Genomic DNA, 21674 nt, shown 5'->3' with positions numbered 1-21674 from the left:
AGACTTCAAATATTCCTAGAAACTCTTTGATCCACGCTTAGCATATTGAATTGCTGTTGAAATAAAAATGTGGCTTAGAAACCAGAAAGCATATAAGCAATTCATCTTCCTGCCAGAGCCAATCAGGGACACATTTTGCATTTTAATTTCCTCTTCCTGAAACTGTAAAGTTGTACAGTACAAGTTAAAAAAAAAAGCTGAATGTTCCCAGACCATCTGTAAACTGCTGAGACGTGCATAAAAACCTTCCTTGCCAGCATGCGTTCCAAAATATTCTGTAACAAAAATTGAACTGTGAGATCCGCTAAGGAACGTACAGCATCCTTCTCTAGAGGCAACCTTCCACTATCCTAGTTTACTGCTAAGCAGCAAATATCAGTAACTCTAAAAACTTGAAGAATGGAAAACTTTTAAGAATAGCTGACTTCCAGCAATTCTTGGGCAGTTCACGAATAAAAAGATAAAAACAAGGGGGGAAAACATAATTATGAACAAAAACAAAGAATAGAAGATTACGACTGAGCTACTCAGTTCACAGATGGTTTCACTCAACCTCACCAAAGGCCTAAAAATCCGATGAAACTTTTTCCTTTAGCTTTGTTGTATGTTGCCCAGAGTTACTTGTGTGGTGAAATGGGCAGCTATACAAATTGGATAAATAAATCTATTGAAGACGTAAGATAAAATGCCATGGACCATCTTTCTCCCTCCCTCTCTCTCCATCTCTCATTCTCCCTCTCTCTCATTCGCTCTCTCTTTTTCTCTTTCTTCATCTCTCTCTCATTCTCTCTCATTCTTTGTCTCTCATTCTCTTTTTTCTCTTTCTCTCTCTCTCTCTCATTCTTTCTCTCTCATTCTTTTTCTTTCTTCATCTTTCTCTTTATTTCTCTCATTCTCCCTCTCTCATTCTCTCTTTTTTCTTTCTCCATCTCTCTCATTCTTTCTCTCATTCTTTTTCTTTCTCCATCTTTCTTTTTCTTTCTCTCTCATTCTCCCATTCTCTCTTTCTTTTTCTTTCTCCATTTCTCTCGTGTTCTTCCTCATTCTTTTTCTCATTCTCCCCGCCTTTTTCTTTCTCCTTCTGCTCATTCTCCCCCTCTCTCATTCTCTCTTATTCTTTGTCTCTCACTCTTTTTTCTCTTTCTCCATCTCTCTCTTTCTCTCTCATTCTTTTTCTTTCTCCATCTTTCTCTTTATTTCTCTCATTCTCCCTCTCTCTCTCATTCTCTCTTTTTCTTTCTCCCTTTCTCTTGTATTCCTCATTCTCTCTTTTTCTCATTCTCCTCCTCCCTTTTTTCTCTCCATCTCTCTCTCATTCTGCTCATACTCCATATTTCTCTTTCTCACCTCTCATTCTCTCTCTCTCTCTCTCTCTCTCTCTCTCTCTCTCTCTCTCTCCCCCTCTCATTCTGTCTCCATCCAAATCGCTTCAGATCAAATTTATTATGGTCTTAGACCAACATAGTCACCACTTTCCGTTCTTCTCATCTAAGAATGTCTCAGCCTTGAATCATGCTTATTAGCTATGCTAGTATTAAAGGAATTTAATCCCAGTATTTTCTGCTTCTGCCCAAGGGCAATCTCAAGGTGGCTAAAATTTGTTAAAGTTATGTCACTCTTTACCAAAGAGTGAAATCAGGAGACTAAGATGGCTTTGGACAGAGACCAGAGTGGGATCTGGAATAAGGACAGCAAATTTCATGCCAAGATAGATTTTAGCCAGATGGCACACAGCAATTCAACTCAGCAGTTGGAAAGGGCTAAAGTTGTTTTCTCAAAGGGCTTGTCAAGGTCCAATTCTCAAGTGCATTTTACAGAAGTCAGGATGGACCTCAGCACTTTTTAGAAGATGCCAAGTCTGGAAAAAGATATCACAGAGAAGTAAAGGGGTAGATGCTCTGATGTAGCCTTTGATAGGACTTAAAACTTAGAGAGATGCGGCAATATTCAAAAAGTATAATTTTCCTAGGATTCCAAATTAGAACACACTTGGTGCTGATTTACCAAGCAAGTTAAAAGTTAAAAAGTAGATCACTAAAATAGGGCACCTCACGAAAAGAGTTACAATGACAAATGAATGCTGCTAAGTGCAGCAAAAGCCTCAGAAACAAACCTTTTGCAAAACTTAACAAAGGAACTTCAAAACCAAGAATATTAGTAGCATAAACATCCAAGCCCAAATGGACCCCACCAAAACAGGCTTCTGCAGAATTTTTGGTGCAATTAAAAACTAGGAACAACAGAATAACAGAGTTGGGAGGGATCTTGGAGGTCTTCTAGTCCAACCCCTTGCTCAAGCAAGGTATACCATTTCAGACAAATGGTTATCCAATCTCTTTTTAAAAAAAACCTTCAGTGTTGGAGCCCCCACAACCTCTGGAGGTAAGCCGTTCCACTGATTAATTGTTCTGATTGTCAGGAAGCTTCTCCTTAGTTCTACGTTGCTTCTCTCCTTGATTGGCTTCCATCCTTTGCTTTTTATAATAATAATAATAATAATAATAATAATAATAATAATAATAATAATAATAATAATAATAATAAGAAGAAGAAGAAGAAGAAGAAGAAGAAGAAGAAGAAGAAGAAGAAGAAGAAGAAGAAGAAGAAGAAGAAGTAGTAGTTGGAAGGGACCTTGGAGGTCATCTAGTCCAACCCCCTGCTCAGGCAGGAAACCCTATACCATTTCAGGCAAATGACTGTCCAGTCTCTTCTTAAAAACCTCCAGTGTTGGAGAATTCACCACCTCTGGAGGCAGGTTGTTCCACTGGTTAATTGTACTAACTGTCAGGAAATTTCTCCTGTCCTGCCTTCGGGCGCTTTGGAGACTAGCTTGACTCCCTCCTCTTTGTGGCAACCCCTGAGATACTGGAACACTGCTATCATGTCCCTCCTCGTCCTTCTCTTCATTAAACTAGACATATCCAATTCCTGCAACCGTTCTTCTTATGTTTCAGCCTCCAGCCCCCTAATCATCTCTGCACTCTTCTCTGCACTCTTTCTAGAGTCTCAACATCTTTTTTTTATGTTGTGGCAACCAAAACTGGATGCAATATTCCAATTGTGGTCTTATCGAGGCTTTAAAAGAAAATGAACTGCCGAAAGGAGAAATAATGTAGTACTTACCGCCATCACAAGCTCAAACGGGTACTTGTAGACTCTGACAGGAGATTGGTATTTTTGCACCATTTTTACCTCAGAATGCCTACAAAGAATGAGAAAAGTAATCAGTTAAATCCTCGGCTCTCAGCATCAACCGGTCCAGCAAAAACACCTTGATTTTTATAGTAGACCTTCTGTTGGAAGTTAAAAGGAAGCAGGTGTCTAATATGAATGCCCAAGAAGAGAGAATGAATTAATCCCGGTGGATCAAACGCTATAATCCTTTTTTCCTTAGTTGGCTGTCACCCTGTCACTACTCTGAGATGAATTAGTTTTAAAGGCTGCTAACTCAACCCTTACCAGCTGCAACCAATTCGTTCTCAATTCATCTGCTATTTAGCAACAGGGAGAGAACGCACTCCAAATGGAAAGATGGGCATACTTTACAAAATGTTCTAGGCACACAGTTGAGAAAATTACAGCATTTTGACAAGTGACTCAACACCAACTGGCTACCTTACAATGAACAAGAGACGCCTGCGGGATTTGAACACCATTCTCTGCAGCTCTCAGCGCCACTGGAATTTTCCCTCTCTGCCCCCGTAGCCGTTGCTTTGAACCCGCACATGCAGAGTAGTCCAAGAATCCAGGCAAAGAATGAAGCTACTCTTATAGGAAGCTAATTAAATTGCTTTCTGCAACCCAGTAGGATAGGCCGCCTCTGTTTGGTATTAAATGCCCCTGAACGTTACAAGCTCAGAAGGGCTTGTCAATTTAGATTTTCTTAGTGCTTGGTACAAAAAGGGACACAGGTAGTCCTCAAGTTATGATCACAAATCAAGCGCAAAATTTCTGTTGCTAAGCGAGACAGTTAAGTGAATTTTGCTCCACTTTACACCCTCTCTTGCCACAGTTGTTAAGTGAATCACTGCAGTTCTTAAGTTAGTAACACAGTTATTAAGTGAAACTGGCTTCCCAATTGATTTTGCTTGTCAGAAGGTCACAAAAGGGGATCCCACATGACCCCAGGAGACTGCACAACCGTTATAAACACAAACCAGTTGCCAAGTGTCCGAATTCTGATCACGTGGATCATGGAAATGCAGCAACAGTCGTAAGTGTAAAAAAACGATCATAAGGATTTTTTTTCCGTAGTGCCGTTGTAACTTTGGTCACTACATGAACGGTTGTAAATCAAGGACCTCCCGTACATTTCACCAACGCAAGATAACCTCCAAGCATGAAGTCAAACGTGGGGACCAAACAAAAAATCAATTAAAGAGAGCTGCAGTTAAAAGTGATACGTGAAAAACAAGTAGGTTGCAAGTAAGACAAGTTAAGCCCACCTTTTCACCTTAAAACCATTGGATGCCCTTAAGAAAGGCAGCTGCTACTCAAAAGTTCTGCAGAAAGAGAAAGGGGAATGTACCTGAAATTTAGGGCTGGCCTGCATTAAATCCATAAATTTTCGGTCCATCAAGTAGCCATCGGAATAATGCAGTCCTGGATAAAAGTTATCGCTCGCTGGTGCTACATTGGTGACTCCGTCTAGAGGGGGGAAAGCAGACAGAGCAAGTGTTGGTCAACACAAGAGTTAGAATCGAGACACAGAAGCTATGTTGGGATTATATAACAGATATCTGAACCTAGAAGGAGGACAGAACAGCTGATGGTGTAAAGCCTTAATCTTGGAATGTTCAGGAGCTGTGGAAACATGAGACAGCCCAACAATGTGAGCACTAAATCCAATTTAATGTGGGTTCTTCTTGATGATCAGCCATTTATAAACTTATTTATTTATACATGGCAGATTATCAAGGCTTGGGGTTTCTTTGACATGACTCTGCTTAGGAACAACACATAAAGAGTTGCATTGATAAAGCTTTTGGCTAGAAAGAGCATTAAATTAGGATTAAGTCATTGCTATTTTTTTTTTTTAAAAAACAAACAAACAAACAAGCTGGAATGTACTTAAAAGATATGGAGGAAAGATTCTGATCTAGTATATCTAAGTACGAAAATAGAAACATTTTTTTCTTACTAAATTGAAGAGAGTTTTCATGCTGGATTTAGTAGTTAGTTCCCAGACCTATAAAGATTCAGGAGATGATTATGTTGGCTGGGGAATTCTGGGAGTTGAAATCCACACATCTTCAAGTTGCCAAGTTTGAGAAAACACTGATCTATGTGTGAGTTGGGTCGAGTGGCCATATTAATTTGTTTTATAAATAAATAAATAAATCACCCCAAAGTCAAAGTCAACTCAACAGAGGCCTTCATTATTAAGCTGCCCTTGTCATATTGTAGGGGATTTGGGCAGGATAAAATTTAATAAATAAAAATAAATAATCAATTTGATGGATTACATGAATAATAGAATAACAGAGCTGGAAGGGACATTGGAGATCTTCTAGTCCAACCCCCTGCTTAGGCAGGAAACTCTATACCATTTCAGACAAATAGTTGTCCAGTCTCTTCTAAAAACTTCCGGTGTTGGAGCATTCACGACTTCTGGAGGCAGTCGACTTCTGGAGGCATTAATTGTTCTAACTGTCAAGAAATTTCTCCTTAGTTCTAGGTTGCTTCTCTCCTTGATTAGTTTCCATCCATTCTTGTCCTGCCTTCAGGTGCCTTGGAGAAGCACCTTCTCTTCCTTAAACTAGACCTACCCAATTCCAGCAACTGTTCTTTATATGTTTTAGTCTCCAGTCCCCTGATCATCTTTGTTGCTCTTCTCTGCACTCTTTCTAGAGCAGGCATGTTAAACTCATGACGTCACGTGACGTCGTGCGACATATCGTGACTTTTCCCCCATTGCCGGCAATGGGAAGGCCGCAGTTTCATTGTGATGCATCCGGCCCACGGGCTGGCAGTTTGACATGACTGTTCTAGAGTCTCTGCACTTTTTCTAGAGAAATGGAGTACATATAACCTCAATGTACTTCTCCTACAGCAGGAAGCCTTCTGAGTTATTTCAACTTCCACAAAGTTTCATTCCCCATCTCTCCTTCCCTACAGCTTATGACTAAGTCATCCATTAGCTTCATATCTCTGAAAGCAAACCAACTTTTTTGCCACCCACACTGCACTCCCCCTTCCTGAGTCTTGCTCCTATGCATTTATGCAAGCTTTTATGATCCTTTCATGCCAGCGATGAATGGATCCATTTAATCTTAGCAGGGAGAGCCTCTGAAGCAAGGCTGAGGCATCTCCCAGCCTTTACATCCCCGTGCAAATTGTTTAGCTTTCCCAATATAATTGATGGCTGACAGTGAGGCATCCAACAGAAGGTTCCAATCAAAGCGATGCAGGGAAGCCGAGTAGTTCTACCTCTTTCAAACTAATCCAGCTCTTTAGGTTTCCAAAAGCTTTGGGTATATTTACATCCTCAACACTTACATAAATAGGCACTCTTAATTCCTCCCCTCCTGCCTTGAAAAGCTCTTTGGAGGTTTGCTATACTTTGGCCGTTGCCAAGAATTATCTTAATCTTCTGGGTCAGTTTGAGAAGCAACAGCAAGGAAAAATGTTTGGCGCATCCAAAAAATAAATAAATAACCTATTTATTTCAAGAAACTGTTTTGGCCCTGAAGTCCATTTGATCCAATTCCTTTGGTTAGTGGCAGATGGTTATCTACACACACACACACACACACACACACGCGTGTGTGTGTGTGTGTGTGTGTGTGTAAATACCTGTGAACATACCGGTCCAGGGAGAGAAAAAAACTGGTAAACACGGGTCTCAAGTGGATATATTATGCAAGAATAATCTACAGGATTCTGAACGTCTGCGAGAGTATATAGCTAATGTAAAAGTCTTCCTGGATTGGATCAGATACTAGTTGAGACTGCTTTTCCCACAAAAAGAATGAAAATTCAACATTTCATGGTCTTTGAATTAGATAGAATTCATGTTCTTTGCAATTAGAATTAGAAAGCTTAACGTTCTTTGCAATTAGATTTGAAGTACAAACTTAACGTTTTTAACTCCATGGCGCAGGTTACGGAACTTACTTGACCATCTGTCTTCAAATATCTTTTTGTCACCCCCATTAAAGCTGGTGGGCATGCTCCAATCCTGTCTACAGGTAGTCCTCTATTTATGACCACAATGGGGACAATGTTAACTGAGTCGCACCCAATTTAACAATCTTCTTTTTGCTATGTTTGTTAAGGAGATCACTGCAGTTGTTAGGTGAATCCGACTTCTTCCATTGATTTCACTTATTGGAGGACCATTTCAAAGAATAACGGGCACTGGAAAAAGTGTCTTATGACAGGTCCTCATGCTTACGACCACTGCGGCATCCCCAAGGTCACGTGATCCACATTCGGGTGGTTGGCAAACGACATATCTTTATGATGGCTGCCGCTGGGGTTGCATGATCACCATTTGTGACTTTCCCAGCCAACTTCCCAAAAAGCAAAGTCCATAGGGGAAAACAGATTAGTTGAACAACCGCAAGATTCACCTGACAAGTACAGTGATTCCTTTAACAACTGTGATAAAAATAGTCATAAGATCAGATCAGATGTGACTCACCTGACAACCCATCTTGCTTAGCAATGGAAATTGCTAATTGTGGTTCTAAGACAAGGACCACCTGTAAAGTTCTGGTTGTAACCTGTCTTCAGCATTTCTACCCGAGTCTGAAAATTGCTTTATATTTGAGTTTCAAAGCATCTTGCTTCTAGTATCTCACCAGGCTTTGGGGAGCCCTGTCAATTGCCTGAAGGGATCAAATATATTTTACGTTACCCGCTTCATTACAGAAACATCCAAAGAATAGATCACTTCATTATGGCTTCCTTAGCCTCCATCACCAAACACGATATAAAGGATATGCCTTTCCATTCAATATTTATGGACTCGTCTCTCAGAGCGCTATTCATTATTTATTTCATGTCCCTCCCCCTCAGCTGAACAAATTCAGAGGCAAAGCTCAGATACTAAAACGGAGTGCCGAAATGGGGAGGCTGAGATGGAATGATTGTGTGAAGGAACAGTAAATCTTCCATCTTACTTACATCTCACTGAAAGACAGTCGTAACAAGTTGCTGCTAAATTAGTTGGATGTATTAGATAGATAGATAGATAGATAGATAGATAGATAGATAGATAGATAGATAGATAGATAGATGGATGGATGGATGGATGGATGGATGGATGGATGGATGGATGGATGGATGGATGGATGGATGGATGGATGGATGAGTGCAGATATAGATTAGTAGATAGATAGATAGATAGATAGATAGATAGATAGTTAGATAGATAGATAGATAGGAAGAGATAGATATAGACAGATTAGTATTTATTTATTTATTTATTTATTTAATTAAATTTTTATACCGCCCTTCTCCCGAAGGACTCAGGGCGGTGAACAGGGCATATCTTAAAACTACAAAAGTACAAAAGTTAAAAAAGAATTAAATTATTGCCCACAATAAAAACAATAAAAAATATATATAAATATTAAAACCCTAAGTAATTCCCCATCAGGCCAGGCCAGCTTGTTCAAATAAATGGGTCTTTAACCCGCGCCGGAAGGAGCGGAGATCCGGTGCCATCCGGAGCTCAACCGGCAGCTGATTCCACAAAGCCGGAGCGCCCACAGAGAAGGCCCTCCCCCTGGGGGCCACCAGCCGACATTCTCTGACTGGAGGCACCCTGAGGAGGCCCTCTCTGTGGGAACGCACGGGGCGGAGGGGGGTCGACGCCGGCAGCAGGTGGTCCCCGAGGTATTCCGGACCCATGCCAAGTAGAGAGAGACATAGAGAGAGAGAGAGAGAGAGAGAGAGATGGATGGATGGATGGATGGATGGATGGATGGATGGATTAGTGCAGATATAGATTAGTAGATAGATAGATAGATAGATAGATAGATAGATAGATAGATAGATAGATAGATAGATAGATAGATAGATAGGAAGAGATAGATACAGATAGACAGATTAGTAGAGAGAGACATAGATAGATAGATAGAGAGAGAGAGAGAGAGAGAGAGAGAGAGAGAGAGAGAGAGAGATGTAGATGTAGATGTAGATATATAGATATATAGATACAGTATAGGCAGTCAGTCAGTCAGATAACTTTTATTGTCATTTTTTTACTGTGGGCACAATGGCCAACCAACGTCCCTTCCGGAAGATTAAGGCCAGTTGCATTTCTAGTGTTTTGGTCCCAACACCCACAAAGGGGAAGGACGTCTCCTCCCTCCCCCGTTCCCGTCTAAACAGCACAGAATGCACCAGAATGAGAAGTGCTCAAACCTGATCAGATTCTTCGCTACGTTTGAACTGATTTTATTGGTATACAGGCAGTCCTCGACATACGATCACAACTCAGCCCCAAATCTCTGTGGCTAAGTGAAACATTTGTTAAATGAATTTGGCCCCATCTTACAACCTGTCTTGCCACAGCTGTTCAGCAAATCATTGCAGTTGTTAAATTAGTAACACGGTTGCCAAGTGAATCTGGTCCCCCTGTTGTCTTTGCTTGTTCAGGTCGTAAAAAGGGGATCACGTGACCCCAGGACGCTGCGACCATCATGAGATCTGAGTCACTTGTCAAGCGTCTGAATGTAAATCGCCCGTCCAGGGGGATACTGCAACGGTTGTAAGTCTGAAAAATGATCATAAAGTCCCTTTTTTCAGTGCCACTGTAACTTCAAAGAGTCACTAAGCGAAGCATTGTAAGTCAAGCACTACTTGTAAATTCAATGTATAATGTCAATTCTGCAGCAGAGTGAGACAAGCTCAAGTCTATCAGATCTGTTGTGATTCAGGGTCAGCCTGTGGGTTCGGCAGTTGGGTCGGACGACTCAGGGGAGGAGGAGGAGGCGGGTGTTGAAGAGCTTGCTGAGGGGATTGGACAGCTTGATGAGACCCCTCAGCCAGGCCCCTCTCATCTGTTCACGACGCAGACCCAGCTGTGTGAGCCTGACAGCGTGGATGAAGATGACCCACAGCTGGCCCTGTTCAAGGACGCCTGACGCAGGAGGCAGTCAATCAGGAGTAAACAGAGGAAGGCAATGGGGCTCCTCGGAAGGAGGCAGAGAGAAGCCACGCCCTTAACTGTATTTAAGGGGGAATGCGTGGGAGGGCTGGTTTGCTGAAGGCAACCGCTTGAAAAGCTCCTGTTTCTTGGTTCGTGTCTTATTCTATTTGTTTTTGTAGCAATAAATTTGGCAGGCGTAATTCCAGCCTCTTGCCTTCTTGTAAAAGGGGTTGTCCCTGCCTTTTCTGCAGGGCCGGTAGCAGGCTGGTACAGAACAAGATCCTTCCCTACATTTGAACTGGTTTTATTGATATAATTCCGGTGTACAATTTCAGTTCTGTAAATCTATGGAAAGAAGAACAGGAAGAAGCAACAACTCAGCGGCGACTTGCATTCCCACACTGGCACATCCTAACAATCTAACCCAGATGGAGGAAGCTAAAGTAATCTTTGCATCATCTTGGCCTGCTGCCTTGAGTCAAACGTGGTGCCCCATTGACAGTGACTGCCTTTGCAGGTTGTGTTCTGAAAGACAACCTTAGCGATAACGGAAATGAGGTGCAGAAGAGCAAGTTGTGAGCTGACACACACTAAATTATTGTTATTCAACACAATCTGAAGTCAGTGGCTTTCGATCAGTGATTCTCAACCTTGGCAACCTTTAAATATGTGGACGTCAACTCCCAGAATTCCCCAGCCAGCAAGATTCAGAAACATCGCTTTTTAGACAGTGCATGAACAGCAAGTGTGTTGATGCACACTGTTTAATTGCTCTGACAGAGAATAACAGAATAATAACAGAATTGAAAGGGACCTTGGAGGTCTTCTATCTAGTCCAACCACCCTTCAAAATAGAACAAAAGCTGGAAAGGACCTTGGAGGTCTTCTAGTCCAACCCCCTGCTCAAGCAGGAGACCCCAGAGAAGCGGCTCTTCTTAAAAACCTTCAGTGATGGAGCACCCATAACTTCTGGTGGCAAGCTGTTCCGCTGGTTGATTGTTCTCACTGTTAAGAAATTTCTCCTTAGTTCTAGGTTGCTTCTCTCCTTGACTTGGTTTCCATCCATTGTTCTTCTCCTACCCTCTGGTGCTTTGGAAAATAAGTTGACCCCTACTTCTTTGAAAAGCAATAGCACTTAGATTTATAGACCGCTTCACAGTGCTTTACAGCCCTCTCTAAGCGGTTTATAGAGTCAGCATCTTGCCCCCAGCAATCTGAGCCCTCATTTTAGAGGGAACAGCTGCTAAGCCAATCAGGAACCCATCATCAGTCCTCTCGGACCAAAACCTGGATGCCTAGCTCCCTTGTCTCCTAACACAGCTTCCAAACAAGCTTACTTCAAGCCTGATAAACAACAATAATTAACCGGACTTCTTTGACATAGCTTGCACAAAAGAACACTTTTCTTTTCTTTTCTTTTTTTCTTTTTTAGCAAAGAGAACTGAAGAGTTCATTTGCCCCCATGGAACGATCTCAAACTACTTTTTTTTTTCTTCTGCAGCAGCTCTAGCTATTTAAAGCAAGCAGGTTCATGAAAATCTTGAATCTGGATTGAACGTATCTTTCACCCTCGTTGCAAAGCTTATCATTTAATTGCAGAGTAGTTTTCTGCTTCTACCTACCAGTAATAAATACATTTTACTTCCCAGTGTTAACTCGTTCGTGTGATTACTGATTGACAGAAGGCGAAGATATCTTTGAAATGGCTTTAGATTGTACTAAAACAGGGTGGGGGTGGGGGGCTGGTCAGCAAAGGATGAGAAGATCTGCTTCGGAAAGCTGCTTCTTATCGTTCGCTGGCCAAAAGAGAGAGAGAGAGAGAGAGAGAGAGAGAGAGAGAGAGAGAGAGAGAGAGAGAGAGAGAGAGAGAGAGAGAGAGAAAAGAAAGAGAGAGAGAGAGAGAGAAAAGAAAGAGAGAGAGAGAGAGAGAAAAGAAAAAGAGAGAAAAGAAAGACAGAGAGAAGAAAGAGAGAGGGGAAAGGAGGGAGAGAAGGAGAAAGATAAGAAAGAGAGGGGGACAGAGAGAGAGAAAAGAAGAAAAGAGAGAGAGAAAGAGAGAGAGGGAGGGAGGGAGAGAGGGAGAGAGAGAGGGAGAGAGAGAGAGATGGATTGTCTCAGATTTCAATCAGCTTCATATATAGGCTGTTTGAAAGTGATTGAAGTGTTACACCTACACCCTGAAAGAGGGTGGTAAGAACATGTGAGAACAAGACAAAGGTGGTGGGTGGGTGGTGAGTGAGAATTTCACAAGCAGCTAGATACCCTCATGCTGGATAGCAGAATTCAGAATACGAATATAGGCAAGAAAGAACTCAAGACACAAATTATACAATGGGTTGGCGGCTTCCCCCAAGCTTTCCTTGCAAGCTCTCTCTGGGCTGTCCAAGAACACATGCAAATGGGAAGAAAGGAAGATTAGTAGAATTAAGCCACAGTTTCTGCATTAATACACAGTCTGGCTTCGTGCCACAATAAATCATACATTTTTATATGTTTCTAAAGCTACAGAGGCGAATTCATTTCTATTCTACTAACCCACTCACACAGGAGACACTTTACTGATGCACTGGATCCCACTTCACGGGGGGGGGGGAGGAATACAAATAGAAGACACTACAAAAAATATGGTACTATTTGGGCTTAGAAAGAGGGATTCAACAACAGCAAGAAGGGGGGGAAATTCTATTGCCGAAAAAGGCTCAGGAAACTATGCTGTTATATAATTAGCAGCTCCAAGTACAGCATAGAGCTGAATGTAAATCTGATACGGAGCCAAGTTCATAACCATATTTAACTTTGAGAAGTGCTTGGTCATCAATCAATTGTGCCCATCCATATCCGGAGACCAGTGGCAAACCAAAACCGGACTAGCGTCATCCTGCTGTATTCAACGCAACTCAAAGCATCCACTGAGGAAACAAACTGAAAACCTCTAGCCTTGTCACAGGTTAGCATCAGAGTCGCTGTAGGAGAAGAACAAGCAGAGCTGGAAGGCGAAGTTAAACTTGCCATCAGTTCAGTGTCACTGCGTTGCCACAAGAGATCTAAGTCCAATCCCTGCGAATTCCACGGACTCTTCTCCAGCGCCAATTTAGCTTTGATGGTTAGTTGACTAGATTCTTGTATTAGAGGTAGCGATGATAAACTTTTCTGCGCTTCGAACTCAACGAATGCTTCTGGTTGTTTGCACGTGACAACTGCATCCCGAAACAGTTCACAGTATATTTCTGAACTGGCGTTTCCTTTACTATCTGGGCTCACAGTTTCTACCTCGCTAGGTTGATCTTCATCTCTAAAGATTTAGAGAGAAGGAGATTTAAAGGAGCTTCTTTGCCAGCTTCTTGTGAAGGCATATTTCCAAATTGGTACCTTTTATATAGCAGAGACATCACCCTGTCAACAAAAGTGCGTATAGTCAAGGCTATGGTCTTCCCAGTTGCAATGTATGGCAGTGAAAGTTGGACCATAAGAAAGGCTGAGCGCCAAAAAATTGAGGCCTTTGAACTATGGTGCTGGAGAAGACTCCTGTGAGTCCCTTGGCCTGCAAGGCGATCAAACCGGTCAGTCCTAGAGGAGATCAATCCTGACTGCTCTTTAGAAGGCCAGATCCTGAAGCTAAAACTCAAATACTTTGGCCACCTAATGAGAAGGAAGGACCCACTGGAGAAGAGCCTAATGCTGGGAAAGATCGAGGGCAATAGAAGAAGTGGACGACAGAGAATGAGGTGGCTGGATGGAGTCACTGAAACAGTAGGTGTGAGCTTAAATGGACTCCAGAAGATGGTAGAGGACAGGAAGGCCTGGAGGAATGTTGTCCATAGGGTCGCGATGGGTCGGACACGACTTCGCAGCTAACAACAACAACAACAACAACAACACCTTTTATATACTGTAACTGACTAAGTTCCAAGAGCCCTGCTGGATCAGGCTACGAATTGGTCTCATGCAGCATTGTAAGCCCTTTGAGGTAGACAGAACAAGAAGCACCAACCTTGAGTTCTAACATGACAGGTAGTTCAGCAACCACAATTGGGTCCAACAGCTCTGTCGCTAAGCAATGCGGTGGCCAAGTGGGTAATCACATGACTGTGAGTGTCCTTCCTTTTTCCCCACTCCCGTCCCCTTTGGAATGCTTACCTCCACAGTACTGGAATAATTAGCAAGAAGGGAGTCAATATTTGTATTTACATTCCTTGGAGAGGAAGGGGTTACAAGAGTCACACAATGGGGAACAGACATGGAAAGCCACGCTCTGGCGATGGCAGCCATGAACACAACATCCCCTTGCAGACAAGTCAGTGTATTCCCCACTGTGTGCTGCTTACTCTCTTTTAATCCCTTCCTCTTCACTCTCTCTGGTCTGCAAGGGGTCGGGTGGGGAGGGGAGAGAAAAAGAGATCAGGCACAGAACAATGCAAACCGACTATAACGCTGATCCTGGAATTGAGAAATGCTGGGAAAGTCATAAATGAGGACATTAGTCTTAAAGTTATTTTTTTTCAGTGTCGTTGCAACGGCAAACAGTTGCTGAACAAAGCAGTCAGTAAATAAGGTCTACCTGTACATTCACTGTAGGGTGATAGTAACAGGATCTTGCTACTTTTAGTTTACAGAAAACGAGGGTGGGTCCCTTCGAAAATACTTCCCAGCTGCCTTTTTCTTCTGTGGGCTAAGATATCTTTCGCATGACAGATATCTAGGCTGTGGTTCTTCCTCCTGTCTCTAAAGGTTATTCTCACAGATCATTACAAGCATTCTTCATCACTCAGTGACCATCTGGATCCATTTGGAAACATCATAAGCCTGGTCTGAAGAACAACAGAGTTGGAAGGGACCTTGGAGGTCTTCTAGTTTAAACCCCTGCTCAAGCAGAGAACCCTACACCATTCCAAACAAACGGCTGTCCAATCTCTTCTTAAAACCCTCCAGTATTGGAGCAGCCATAATATCTGAAGGCAAGCCGTTCCACTGATTAATTATCCTCACTGCCAGGAGATTTCTCCTTAGTTCTAGGCTGGTTCTCCCCTTGATTAGTTTCCATCCTTCGTTTCTTGCCTTGCCTTCAGGTGCTTTGGAAAATAAGTTGACCCCCTCTTCTTTGTGGCAGACCCTCAATAACACTGTCATCATGTCTCGAACCAGACATCCTAGAATGTGAAGTGAAGTGGGCCTTAGAAAAGCTGAGCAACAACAAAGCTAGTGGGGGTGACAGTATTCCAGCTGAGCTATTCAAAATCTTAAAAGACCATGCAGTAATAGTGCTACACTCAATTTGCCAGCAAATTTGGAAAACTCAACAGTGGCCACAGGATTGGAAAAGATCAGTTTACATTCCAATTCCAAAGAAAGGCAGTGCCAAAGAATGTTCAAACTATCGCACCATTGCACTCATTTCTCATGCTAGTAAAGTCATGCTTAAAATCCTACAAGCTAGACTTCAGCAGTATGTGGATCGAGAACTACCAGAAGTACAGGCAGGATTTCGAAGAGGCAGAGGAACTAGAGATCAAATTGCCAACATACGCTGGATCATGGAGAAAGCTAGGGAGTTCCAGAAAAACATCTACTTCTGCTTCATTGACTATGCTAAAGCCTTTGATTGTGTGGATCATAACAAACTGTGGCAAGTTCTTAAAGAGATGGGAGTACCAGACCATCTTATTTGTCTCTTGAGAAACCTATATGCGGGTCAAGAAGCAACAGTGAGAACTGGACATGGAACCACTGATTGGTTCAAAATTGGGAAAGGAGTCCGGCAAGGCTGTATACTGTCGCCCTGCCTATTTAACTTATATGCAGAGCACATCATGAGAAAGGCAGGGCTAGATGAATCAAAAGTTGGAATTAAGATTGCCGGAAGAAATATCAACAACCTAAGATACGCAGATGATACCACTCTAATGGCAGAAAGTGAAGAAGAACTAGCCTCTTGTTGCGGGTGAAGAAGGAGAGTGCAAAACTTGGGTTGAAACTTAACATTAAGAAAACCAAGATCATGGCATCTGGCCCTCTCAATTCCTGGCAAATAGATGGGGAAGAAATGGAGGTAGTGACAGATTTTATTTTCCTGGGCTCCAAGATCACTGCAGATGGGGACTGTAGCCAAGAAATTAAAAGACGCTTGCTCCTGGGGAGGAAAGCCATGACAAATCTAGACAGCACACTAAAAAGCAGAGACATCACCCTGTCAACAAAAGTGCGTATAGTCAAGGCTATGGTCTTCCCAGTTGCAATGTATGGCAGTGAAAGTTGGACCATAAGAAAGGCTGAGCGCCAAAGAATTGAGGCCTTTGAACTATGGTGCTGGAGAAGACTCCTGCGAGTCCCTTGGACTGCAAGGCGATCAAACCGGTCAGTCCTAGAGGAGATCAATCCTGACTGCTCTTTAGAAGGCCAGATCCTGAAGCTAAAACTCAAATACTTTGGCCACCTAATGAGAAGGAAGGACTCACTGGAGAAAAGCCTAATGCTGGGAAAGATCGAGGGCAATAGAAGAAGGGGACGACAGAGAATGAGGTGGCTGGATGGAGTCACTGAAGCAGTAGGCGTGAGCTTAAATGGACTCCAGAAGATGGTAGAGGACAGAAAGGCCTGGAGGAATGTTGTCCATAGGGTCGCGATGGGTCGGACACGACTTCGCAGCTAACAACAACAACAACATGTCTCCCCTAGGCCTTCTTTTCACTGGACTACACAAACCCAATTCCCGCAACCGTTCATTATACATTTTAGCCCCGAGTCCCCTAATCATATTTGCTGCTCTTCTCTGCACTCTTTCTAGGGTCTTAACATCTTTTTTATATTGTGGTGATCAAAACTGGATGCAATATTCCGAGTGTGGTCTTACCAAGGCATTATAAGGTGGTATTAGCACTTCACATGATCGTGACAGTCTGGATCCATCCCACTATTGATTTCTGGCAATGGATAATTAACTGCTAATTGCAAATTCCAGATACAACGACTTTCATAGACATCAATGATCACCAGGATGAAGTTTCGTAGAAGACTGTAGTAAAATGCCTTTGCGGGAGCTTCTTTGATAGAATCCTTCATTAGAAACCCAGATACAGACCCACACCACATAAAAAAAACCAGGCATAGCTTCCATCACATCATTTTGGCCACAATCTTGCCACTTTTTGACCATATCCCGCAGGAATCTGAAGCAAAATGCTGGCAGATTTTTGCACTTAGCAACCCTGGAATGCATTTCCTTCCGAGGTAGGTAAAATGAGGACCCAGATTGTTGGGGGCAATTAAGCTGACTTTGTAATAATGCCGCTTGGCAGGGGCCGAAAGCCCTAATAAGCAGGCATATACATAGAATGAAGGCTATTGCTAAGCACATTGGTTTGTGCTTAAATTGTAAGCCGCCCTGAGTCTTCGGAGAAGGGCAGGATATAAATGGGATTAAAATAAAAATAAAATAAATAAATGTTGCCTAACAGATCTAGTATGCTCTAATGGATCTTGAAAACGTAAAAAAAGGCACCTTTTCCTTCCTATTATTTTTCCAAACCTATCTTCAGTTGATTAAAAAGAGAGAGAGAGAGAGAGAGTAATTGGGACACGGTGATTGTGTTCCTATGCTATTAGCCTTGCCATTTAGCGGGTTGAAAAAAAATCCGTGGACAATTTCTTTCGTTTTTCATCAGTATCAGCAATGGCCCGAGCACACCTATCATAGGGTGTATAGTCCTGGGAATCGTATTTTAAGAAGTCCTTAATGAACTGCAGTAATTGTGTCCAGAGAAAAACAAAAAAAATAAAAGAGCATAGAAGGAAAATCTTATGAAGAATGCTTGGAGGCATTGGATATATTTAGCCCGCAGAAGAGAAGGTTGGGGAGAGAGGTGACAGCTGTCTACACGTATCTGAAGGGCCATCATGTAGAAGATGAGACAGAAAAGGTCAGGGTTGTTCTAAAGCAAAAGAAATCATGAGTTTAAATGACAAAGAGGGACATTTTAGCTGGACATCAGGACAAAAATACGCTAATGGTAAGAACTGTTCCACAGTGGAATGTGGAGGTGAAAGACTCTCTCTGAAGGAAGAAAGAATATTCTGTCTTCAGAGAGATTCAAAAAATCTTCAGAGGTATCTGGAGAAAGCACCTGAAGAAAAGATACCGCACCGGTGAGCACACCGTGTCTAATTCTGGTCCCCACGAAACCAAAAAAGATGTTGAGACTCTAGAAAGAGTGCAGAGAAGAGCAACAAAGATGATAAAGGGACTGGACGCTGAAGCATGCAATGAACAGTTAAAGGACGCAGGTATGTCTGGTCCAATGAAGAGAAGGACTAGGAGTGACATGACAGCAGTCTTCCAGGGCCTCCCACAGAGAAGAGGGGCTCAATCTGTTCTCCAAAGCACCCGAGGGCAGGACCAGGAATAACGGCGGATGATCATTAACGGAAAGTCCAACCTAGAATTTCCTGACAATGAAAAAAACAAAAAAAGTGGTATGGTTCGCTTCTGGCGTCGTGGGTGCTCCATCACTGGAGGTTTTCAAGAAGAGATTGGATAGACATTTGTCTGGGGTGGAATAAGGACTCCTGCCTTGGGCAGGAGGTTGGACTAGAAGACCTCCTGGGGTCCCTTCCAACCCTATGTTTCTATAAGCCTCTCACTCTCCCTATATCACCAGCCAGCCCCTCCTATATCAAGCACTTTATGGGCCTCCAGAAATAGATTCTGATTCTATTTAATGATGTCTCCTTCAAGGAGAGGGAGATAGAGAAGGTGGGGGGGGGAGATTTTCTCTACTGTATGCTACTAAGGAACACATATCCGTTTCTTTTTTCAGATGGGATTCCCAAAATTAGAATCCCAGAATCTGTTTGTGTAAAAAATAATAACAACAAACCTATTGAATAGCGGAAATAAAGGGGGAACGAACAGGGCTGGGATGTACACCCCCTTCAGAGCAAATGTTCAAGAACCGCAAACACTATTTTACCAGGCCTCTGATGTAAAGAGGGATTGAAGGAATATTTTGATGCGGTCTCTCTTTTTTGGCTACACTTTAGTTTTGATGTGCATGGCTAGGCTTGCCAAATGTGCTTCATCTAGTTATGGAATGTACTCGCTCTCTGAGTTTCCACAATGCATCAGTCAGTCCACCAAACCAGGGTAGGTAAGCTAGCCTAGAATCAGCAGGGCGACAAAGAGCTAGCCAAGATTAATGCATAATTTTTGCAAGTTGTAGGGATGCATTTGCTCGCTCTCGCCCCGACCTCCTTCAGCACATTGTGCAAACACCGTTGAAGGCAGAGAGAGATAGCGACACCCAGCCCTAGGACTCATTTTAGGCCCTGCTCTCCAAAAACCACCGACAGCCAACAACTGCTTTCAATAAATATTTAACCATTCAAGCTTAAAATATTAAATATTAATTCCCCTCCAATGTCAAGCATTTAATTTAAATATCTACATATAAATCATTCACGCTTCTCATGCCGGCTGCTCTCCATATAGCCTGGGCTGCAATTTCAAATCCTCTCACTTTATATACAGGCTGCCGTGGATCACGGGCACTGTAGTCCAACCAATGAGTGCCAGGTGAGGAAATAGCTGAGGTTTTTTTTTTTATTAATCTGACCATCTTTGAAGATTAACTCAGAGAAAAATACAGCTTTCTCTAGCAAAGGGGCTGATGTGAAGCTGCAGAAGGCAGCCTTTAAAATGTCTCAGCCCCCCCCTCCCCCCTTCAAGAGAAACACTTCACTGCTGGTTCCCTTCACAGCACTCTCTTTCATTACTAGAGCCAGGTGCTTTTTTTCCTAGGCTGCTCCCTGGACCCATCAGGTGAGTCGCCAGACTACCCATGCTCCACAGGTCCAACCCTGCTTGCGAGCTGCAGATCAGCCAAGGAGCCTGGCATGGTTTGATGGCTATTCTGCACGAGTAGAAACATGCTTGTGGAAATAATCACATGTGGAAATGTAATATACCCTTAGCTATAGAAATACATAATAAACGGGGGGGGGGAGGGGAGAATGAAGGTGTCTGCCTGTGCATACATACATAGGCATACACACGCGCACACTCAGACACACATATGTAGATGGATGAATGGGTGGATGGATGGATAGATAGTAAAATTGTAGAAGAGAGAAAGAAGGAAAGAGAGATGATAGATGACAGTGAAACAGAGAGAAAGAGAGAGAGAGAGATGGATGGATGGATGGACAGATAGTAAAATTATAAGAGACAGAGAAAGAAGAGAAATGATAGTTGAGAGAGAGAGAGAGAGAGAGAGAGATGGATGGACAGATAGTAAAATTATAAGAGAGAGAGAAAGAAGAGAAATGATAGTTGAGAGAGAGAGGAAAAAAGAGAGCTGATGAAGGGAGGGATGGACGTACACATAGATACAGAGGATATAGAAATCTATACAGGGGATCTATAGATACACGCAGGCATGTTTGCAGACATCCATGATACACGCAGCTAATACCGACCTAACGCATCACACACACACACACACACACACACACACAGACCCATACGCCACCACACCACCCGGCAACGAGCGAAGGAAGTCCGGACCGGCCACCCTCTCCCCGCCTGCCCTCACCCACCGGTCACTCGCCGGACAGAGCCAGCCCGGCCGCCTCCGCCGACATCCTCGTCCTCCTCCGCGTCTCGCTCTTCGGCGGCGGCGGGTGGAGCAGCAGCAGCAGCGGGGCAGAAGCCGAGCCGAGCCGAGCCGAGCCGAGCCGCAAGCGGGGAGGGCCAGGACCGCCCCCGCCCGGCGCGCTTCGCCCAATCAGCCAGCCCGCCAGCCCGCCCCCCGCGCTCCTCCGCCTCCCCCCCCGCGCTCCTTTCCTGACCACGCCCCCTTACCGCTGCGGCGGAGGTGGGGTCTGAGGCCTCGCCCCCGTCCGGACCGCCCCGCCCCCCGGCAGATAGACAGGTGCGCTCCGCATCACCTCGGCCGCGGCGCTGGTCCCTTTGCCGGTCGGCCCCGACAGGTGACCTTGGCCGCTCTTGAAATCGCTGAGCAGAGGGGGAGGATTTGGGAGGGAGACCACCAGGAGATGTCGGGCCAGAGATAGGGGGAATCGGGAAGAATAGAATAGAATAGAATAGAATAGAATAGAATAGAATAGAATAGAATAGAATAGAATAGAATAGAATAGAATAGAATAGAATAGGTAATAGAAAATAAATTAGAATTAGAATAGAATAGAAATAGAAAAATAGAATAGAATAGAAGGAAAATAGAATGGAATAGAATAGAAATAGTAATAGAGAATAGAATAGAATAGAATAGAATAGAATAGAATAGAATAGAATAGAATAGAATAGAAAACAGAATAGAATAGAATAGAAATAGTAATAGAAAATAGAATAGAATTAGAATAGAATAGAATAAAATAGAATAGAATTAGTAATAGAAAATAGAATAGAATTAAAATAGAATAGAAATAGAAAAATAGAATACAATAGAATAGAATTAGTAATAGAAAATAGAATAGAAATAGAAAAATAGAATAGAATAGAATAGAATAGAATAGAATAGAATAGAATAGAATAGAATAGAATAGAATAGAATAGAATAGA

At 42.9% G+C, this 21674-nt stretch overlaps 2 protein-coding genes across 2 annotated transcripts in view; both read right to left on the bottom strand.

The window, feature by feature from the left end:
- SEC14L5 (SEC14 like lipid binding 5) overlaps nt 1-4648 on the bottom strand; it is a 40403-nt gene extending 35755 nt beyond the window's left edge. Inside the window, exons 1-2 of the mRNA XM_081338629.1 lie at nt 4529-4648; nt 3124-3202 (exon numbers count right to left, since the gene is read on the bottom strand). Coding sequence (XP_081194755.1) covers nt 3124-3186 — 63 coding nt within the window. The 5' untranslated portion in view covers nt 3187-3202; nt 4529-4648. The remainder of the gene's footprint in view (nt 1-3123; nt 3203-4528) is intronic.
- Nucleotides 3194-21674, bottom strand: part of LOC308673922 (uncharacterized protein) — a gene marked incomplete at both ends in the record, with an annotated part of 94168 nt that continues 75687 nt past the window's right edge. The window contains 2 exons of the mRNA XM_081337971.1: nt 3194-3202; nt 4529-4647. Coding sequence (XP_081194097.1) covers nt 3194-3202; nt 4529-4647 — 128 coding nt within the window. The remainder of the gene's footprint in view (nt 3203-4528; nt 4648-21674) is intronic.

This window comes from Vipera berus (genome assembly GCF_964194415.1).
Source record: "Vipera berus genome assembly, chromosome: 13".
In the NCBI taxonomy this organism is placed as follows: Eukaryota; Metazoa; Chordata; class Lepidosauria; order Squamata; family Viperidae; genus Vipera; species Vipera berus.
This window is presented reverse-complemented; position numbering and strand designations above follow the sequence as displayed.